The sequence below is a fragment of the Pygoscelis adeliae genome, unplaced genomic scaffold (assembly GCF_000699105.1).
Source record: "Pygoscelis adeliae isolate BGI_AS28 unplaced genomic scaffold, ASM69910v1 Scaffold465, whole genome shotgun sequence".
NCBI lineage: Eukaryota > Metazoa > Chordata > Aves > Sphenisciformes > Spheniscidae > Pygoscelis > Pygoscelis adeliae.
In genome coordinates this window covers 870553-877135 of record NW_008824812.1, presented here as the reverse complement: position 1 = coordinate 877135, position 6583 = coordinate 870553, and the positions used below count along the sequence as shown (strand labels likewise).

Here is a 6583-nt window from a genome sequence, read left to right as displayed (position 1 = left end):
TGAACAGCATCTTCTCAAGTGCCAAGCGCTCTTGGCACAGTACAAACCCATCTGGTTATTGATAAGAGCGCACAAACTTGCCTGTGCTGAGGACTGACCACATCCAATGGGCTAGAAACCCGTGGTAGAGACCTCATTTATATTCTTCGTATTTTGCTTTTAAAATGAAGCACTGCTCTAATGTCTGCACTGGACGCTAGACTCTGCTAGGAGCAGTAAGAATCATCCTGCAGTGGCAGTTGGTACAATAAAACGCACAGAAACAAACACAGAAAGATACAAATCTTGGTATTTCAAGGCATAAACCAACCAAGAGCTGACCTGGCTTAGGGGGAAAACTGTTTATTAGAGCTGCTCCTGCAGAATTGCCAGTTCCAGCATCACCCTTGAAACATCTGGAACCAGGATCCTGAACTAAAGAGCCTGCTGATCTGACACAGGATAGCAATTCCTATGTCCTTGGCTTCCTCCACAGATAATCAGAAACCCATTTCTTTACACTTATCAATAAAGCAAATGGATCGGTAGCACCCAAAGGCTCTCTCACGGAAACAAAGCCTAGAGGTTTTTTTCCCAAGGAACAGCTGCCGTTTTTTAAGTATTCAAGGGCAAACGTTAAATAGGCTGATGGAGGCACTGAACAAAGACTGGCCAGGTCTAAGGACCCGCTACCTGGTTGCTCGACTGTCCCACAGCGTTTAACGACTAAACCTTTGATTTGCTGCAAGCCTGGGACGTCCTAACTTGCAGCCTCAGACTGCCATATATCGCAGTGTGAACACATACCTGGAGGATGCAGGGGAGGTGGAACAGAAGTAACTGGTGGAGGAGGGTGGAGGAAGTGTGGTGGAGGTGGCCCAGCGAGCGGGGGAGGCGGTGGGCCTGCTGGTGGTGCAAACGGCTGTTGCTGAGGTGGCTGGTGGGGCTGTGATGGCTGCTGGGGCTGCTGTGGGGGCTGTGGCTTACTTCCGTGGTCTCCAAGGACCTTAGAAGGCAGAGGAACGAGAAGAGAGGATTTTAATCTCTTTGCTCCCGCAGCTAGGACCTCACTGGGCTGGCATAAAGGGAGCATATCACCAAAGCAGGCAGCATCGCGATACTTGGAAAGACCAGGCTATGCTGTACCCAGGGGATAACACCTTTTGGAGAGGAAGGAAGGCTGATCGAAGCGATCAATATGCTTAGCAAGATATCTTCTCTTACGCAGAACAGCAGCGAGACTAGATTCTAGCTGTATACACAGCTGCGCCAGACAGTTGATCTTTCAGTGTTACGACCACCTTTTGTTCACGGGGACTGCCACTGATACAGGCTTCAGATTAAAAGCTGCCATATTTGAGGGCGACACAGTCACAGTTGGTTTTGGTTTTTTTTTTTTTAAACCCAATTTCTCTTTCCTGAGGGCAGCAAGAGGCCAAATTCAACTCTAGATTGTGCCCACATAGGTCAAAGGAAGACTGGATTCACGTCTGTCTGACAAAAGCAGGTCACATGCCCACTACTGCTGAAGGAACGATCAATACGCAGAGAGACCAGAATGACCTGGAAATACAGGTATCACTGCTTCTAAGTGGGAAGAACGACAACCATTTCCCAGCAAATTCTTTCTCTTAGGCAAACTCTTTTTTGGGCCACTGTTGGCAAAATTTGGAAAATTGACCACTGAAAAACCAAACAGACCACAAAAACACACATTAAAAAAACCCCAGGAATTGCGTCTAGACAGGGGAAAGGTTCCATATTTGGGGGTTTTTTGGTGGGTTAGGAGTGGTTCGTAGGAGAAAGGTCGTTAAGAGAAGAGTTCTCGGCAGACGGTCCTCAAACCCTACACATAGCACCTTCCTACCTAGAAGGCAGGCAGAACATTGTGGTCATACACTGGACGCGCAAGATCAGAACTGAGCCCAGCTTTAGACCCCAGGCTTTTATTTCTTATAAGGGACAAGATCCAGTAACACAGGCCCACCCTAAGTCTGAAGTGTGGGCTGCATCTAACGATGCTTAGACTAAATGTTACTTCAACGTAAAAAGAAACACAAGCCCCAAGTAGAAGTCCTCCACTGCAGAACTGGAGATTCCAACCTGACAGTGGAGGGGAAGGGAATAATCCACATGAGAGCCTCCCAGCTACGCACCCCGAGGAATATTTTGGAGAGCTGATGAGAAAAAGAACTTAGGCCTTACCGTTCAGATGGGAAGGCTAGTCTTTAAAGGGCAATCCCTAGCTCCTAGCAAGGTAAAGCTTTTAAAACAGAAGTTAATTCAACCTGTGGAAGGGAACGATACGTGCATACGCCTCAACAGGGTTGATATGCTACCTGCTGCTTTGCAGACAGAAACAGTGACATGGGAGGTCAGGAATGCACAGACATTTGCTCAGGGTTCACTACAAGTGCAATAAAATCCGGAATTTGTCAGGACGGCGCAAAACATTTACCTGAATTGGGTTTTCCTCGGAGGCATGCTTATCGCGACGTCTTCCTTCTACTCTCCTAATTGTGCCTGCCTGGCCGCCGATCACATCAATTGTCCCACCCAGCTTCCTGGTACAAAGCAGATGCATCTTTTTAGGCTCAAAGACATTAGAAGGAGCAGCGTTCCCCACTGTTACACAGACTTCTCTCGTACATTCTTTTCCACCAGGGAAAGATCCCTAGAGGCAGCACTCAGATTGGACAAGAGGCGAACGAGAAGTCAGTCCTTTTTCACTTTCGAGCAATTTGAGCTCCGCTTGCAGGGGTGAGTTAGGTCTCTCTGAACACCTAGAGACACGATCCGAAGAATCACCACATACGGGTGTAAGAACACGGATTGCACACCCTGGTTCAGAGCTGAAATCCTTTACTCACTCTCCAGATTTGAACAATCATTCCCAGATCAGGCTCAGAGAAAGTGGAGAGTATTTATCAGGAGAAGCCTTTACTGTTATCAGCCCAGATTTTTGCTGCCTTCTGTCCAATCTTCCGAGTGTTGCTGATACCACTGAAGTTATTTACAAATCAGATTCTCAGACACTTTCTAGCCCACCTTCCTGGGGCCTACCTTGTTTCTAGTAAAGTCAAAAGTTTTGCCCCTGCCTTCAGTGAAATCAAGGCTAGACCCTTGAACAAAAATATATTCATGTAGCCAAGAAACAGTGCTGCGCTAGTGGAAATCAGTCACAGAACCTACAATTTCCTATGTTCTTTTATCTCCATACCCAGGTGACACTTGGGGGAAGAACATTTTTTATAGGAGCTCCTTGTAAGGTCACCACAAGTAAAGGTTTGTGAGAGAGAGAAGCACCCGCAACTGAAGTTTTAGAATCCCTCATCCTATATTCATCCAACAATTGATTTGTGTAAGTATGGCCTTAGGCACGTTTTCCTGCAGTTAGGACAGAAAAACGTCAGCACTTTTCCAAGTTAGACAGCAGAATTTTCTATCTCAGTAGGAAATTTAGACAAAATGCTGGCTAGTTGGCGAGATGAAGTTTTCTCACTGAAATTTGCTCGCTTTGTTTAAGTAAAAAAAACCAAACAACAAACCCAACTCATTGCTAAGCCCATGGTTTTGATGCTGCTCTGGTGTATGAGGATACTTGTTCTGGTCCTGACCAAAAGCTGTGCTGCAGGAACAGAATCTCATGTGTCAGTGCTTTCAAAACCAGACTGCAAGTTAGAATGGACAAAAATGCTGTATATACAATAGCATCAGCTTATTTTGCAACGGTGTAGATTTTAAAAAATCTCAGGAGATAGGCGTAACAGCTGGAAACAAACCTGACTGATTCGATGGCACTATGAAGGGGGACAGAAATGCCAGCAAAGTGCTTAAATGCGAACAAACAGACTAAGTAGAGTTTTAAAGCTTATACTTGAAGCATATAGTTGGTTCTCTCTCAGACAAAGTGGAAAGTTGGAATGCGAGACTGATTTCTGCAAGACAGGCGTGCAAAAGATGTAATGTGAATAAAGCAACAGAAACACTCAAATCCCAAAGCTCTGGCTCTTCTTCGTAGCTTTGTTTTTCTGAAGCTTTTGATAAAAACCCATCAACCTCCTGAGGTCAAAGTGGGTTTCCCAGCAGAGGCTGCCAATCAAAATGACTCAAGCGTTTTGCTTTGTCCAGCCTTGTGGATCCTCTCTCTCACTGGAGAAAGTAACTAATTGGCATGCACCAAGCAGCGTAGCATACAGGTTCAGAAACCAATAGCTCCTCTTATCAGCTGCCAAACATGTAATCCACTTCCCCTTCAGGAGGCAAAGATTAACATCGTGGGAGTAAGAACAAGCCAAGTAAGCACAAGCAGCCAGCAACGTAAGCCCTCAAAGCTGAGGTATTTGCCTTGTCTTTTCTACTCCCGGAGATGCGTCCCTTCAGCTGGGATATAGGTTTCCCTCCCTGTGCAGCACTATTCTGAGGATATCGCCAAGGAGAGGTAAACGGGTAGGCAGGGGTTGCACAACCCTCAGGAGAGCACTGCTGAAGACAACAGTTAATGAGTGACCACAGTAGCTTCCTGTGAAGTTTAAAAGCTGCTTCTGTTTCAGGCTTGAGGCGATTCCGATGTGGCCCAGGTGGATCCCAGCTACCCCTACGAAGAACACAGTGCACCCAGGCTTTATGTCTGCATCATCTCTTACCTATTAGGAGGAGGCCCAGCCTTCATGCGTCCTCCCACCAGAGCCAAGAAGTCTGTTTTGAATTCTGTTTTGATGATGTTGTTTTCCACTTCTTTTTCAGCATTTCCTGTTCTTCCTTGCTGAACCTATGGAAGGCAATATATAACACGCGTTTAACGCCCTTACTTTCAACCGAAATGTAGCATCAGATATTAACCCTCAGCAAAGGAAAAGGGCTCCCTTGAGGAACAATCACAGGGCTCTTGCAAACAAGCAACCTGTTCTTCAGTCAAGGCGGCAGACAGTTCTGTAAACTAGCTGGCTATTCCAGCCCCAGCCCGCTGTCCACTGTCTCCCGTTAGAAGTCCGAAAGTTTAATAATCTCGTATCCTTTTTCATGTAGTCCTGAAGTCAAAACTGGAAATAGTAATGCTTGCTGGATTGACGCTTTGGCTGAAGTTCTGATTAACAGCTGTTGGCCACCTGATGGACTCCTGCAAAGGCTGATGGCCAAAGCAGCCTCCAAACACAAATGGCAGCCACACAACCGCCAACAGTCAACAGCAACAAGCAAAACAGCCACGGATGCCCAGCTCCCCTCCTTACACCTCTCACATCCACAGGACCTTCCAACCAGACACCTCTATAGCTGGGTAGCCTTAAAGTCAACTGGAAATTCACTTAAGTCTTGCTACTGTAGTGGTTCAAACCTGCCAGACAGCTGGAGCTGTTTGTTCCAGAGAGAAAAGATTTTTAGCAGAGAGATTTAATCTTTAAAAGTACATTTTTGTATTTCTCATCACTGAAAGGAACACAGAGCAGTTAGGTATTAAGGTATCTTCTGCTCTTACACTCTCTGTGATTATAAAAACAAGCCCCAGTTTTATTGTAGCCATGTGCAGGAGTAACATGTCACCTACCGTGATCTTATTTTCAGTGCTGATGGGAGGAGCAGGATCCAGTCCAAGCTGAAGCCGTCGCTGCTTTTCACAATAAGCTTTCCACGTTTCTTCATTGAATCCATAATTAAAGTAATCAGAAAGATCAGCGCCTGACAAAGGGAGTAGAAATTAACATAGGGATTCTAGCAGACCTTCATTCTCAAATTGTCCTTTAACTGCTCGAATGAAGAGTTAAGAAAACAAAAGCCTTCTAGAGAGCACAGCTTACTCTCCATTTCATTCTGTCAGAATGCGGCTGCGTGCCACAGCGGAGATGGCCGCGTCTTTCGTTGGGAGGGGGACTACAGCCTGAACAGCAGCGGGACCACTTGGGACACAGAACACAGCACGTGTGCAGGCTGTTAAAAGAGACGCTTGCAACCACTTATTCACCAACCGGATTTTTTCAGACTGGTTTCTTGCAATTGTCCAAATGAGTTGAGTGCTGGGGAGGGCACAGGAATGACGGTTCCAGCTACGACCACAGACACGGGATGGTGCCACAGAACCGTTTTCTTGGCAGAGCTAAGCCAACACGTCCTGCTCCTGACCATCGTTGCCTTTGCTGTTTTGAGAAGAGATTCTGGGACTCACCCATTTCGTGAAACGGGGCTAAGGTGGAAGTTTTTTTTATTGATACACGTCTCAGACTACACAAGTAATTACAGTTCAGTCATGATCCTAACTATAGCCTTCCAAGATCGTTATCTGACTTTGACAGTCTTCTGTGAAGCGTGCCAATTCAGCATGAGCACTTCTGAATAAGGGAGGTGGCCACAAACCGCCTGCCAAGAAAACGTAGATGCCGAGGGACAAACGCAGCTGCAGCTAACTCCGCGAGGCGCACCTCACAACAGGAAGCACTGCAGAGCACCTCCTAGCCCTGCTGAGGTGTCCCTCGAACATCCCCCTCGCAAAGGCGTTCCTAGACAGACCGATTCTAGAACAAGGAGCTGATACATTGAGGGCTGAGCAAAACACTTTGACCACGCTGAGCTCGGATCTATACAGCAAGGCTTAAGTTTATCTTCTAGGTAG

At 46.5% G+C, this 6583-nt stretch overlaps 1 protein-coding gene across 1 annotated transcript in view; it reads right to left on the bottom strand.

The window, feature by feature from the left end:
- LOC103917158 (pre-mRNA 3'-end-processing factor FIP1-like) overlaps window positions 1-6583 on the bottom strand; it is a 30116-nt gene that overhangs the window by 12151 nt on the left and 11382 nt on the right. Inside the window, exons 8-11 of the mRNA XM_009324267.1 lie at window positions 5525-5655; window positions 4626-4750; window positions 2438-2543; window positions 787-985 (exon numbers count right to left, since the gene is read on the bottom strand). Of these exons, the coding sequence (XP_009322542.1) occupies window positions 787-985; window positions 2438-2543; window positions 4626-4750; window positions 5525-5655 (561 nt within the window). The remainder of the gene's footprint in view (window positions 1-786; window positions 986-2437; window positions 2544-4625; window positions 4751-5524; window positions 5656-6583) is intronic.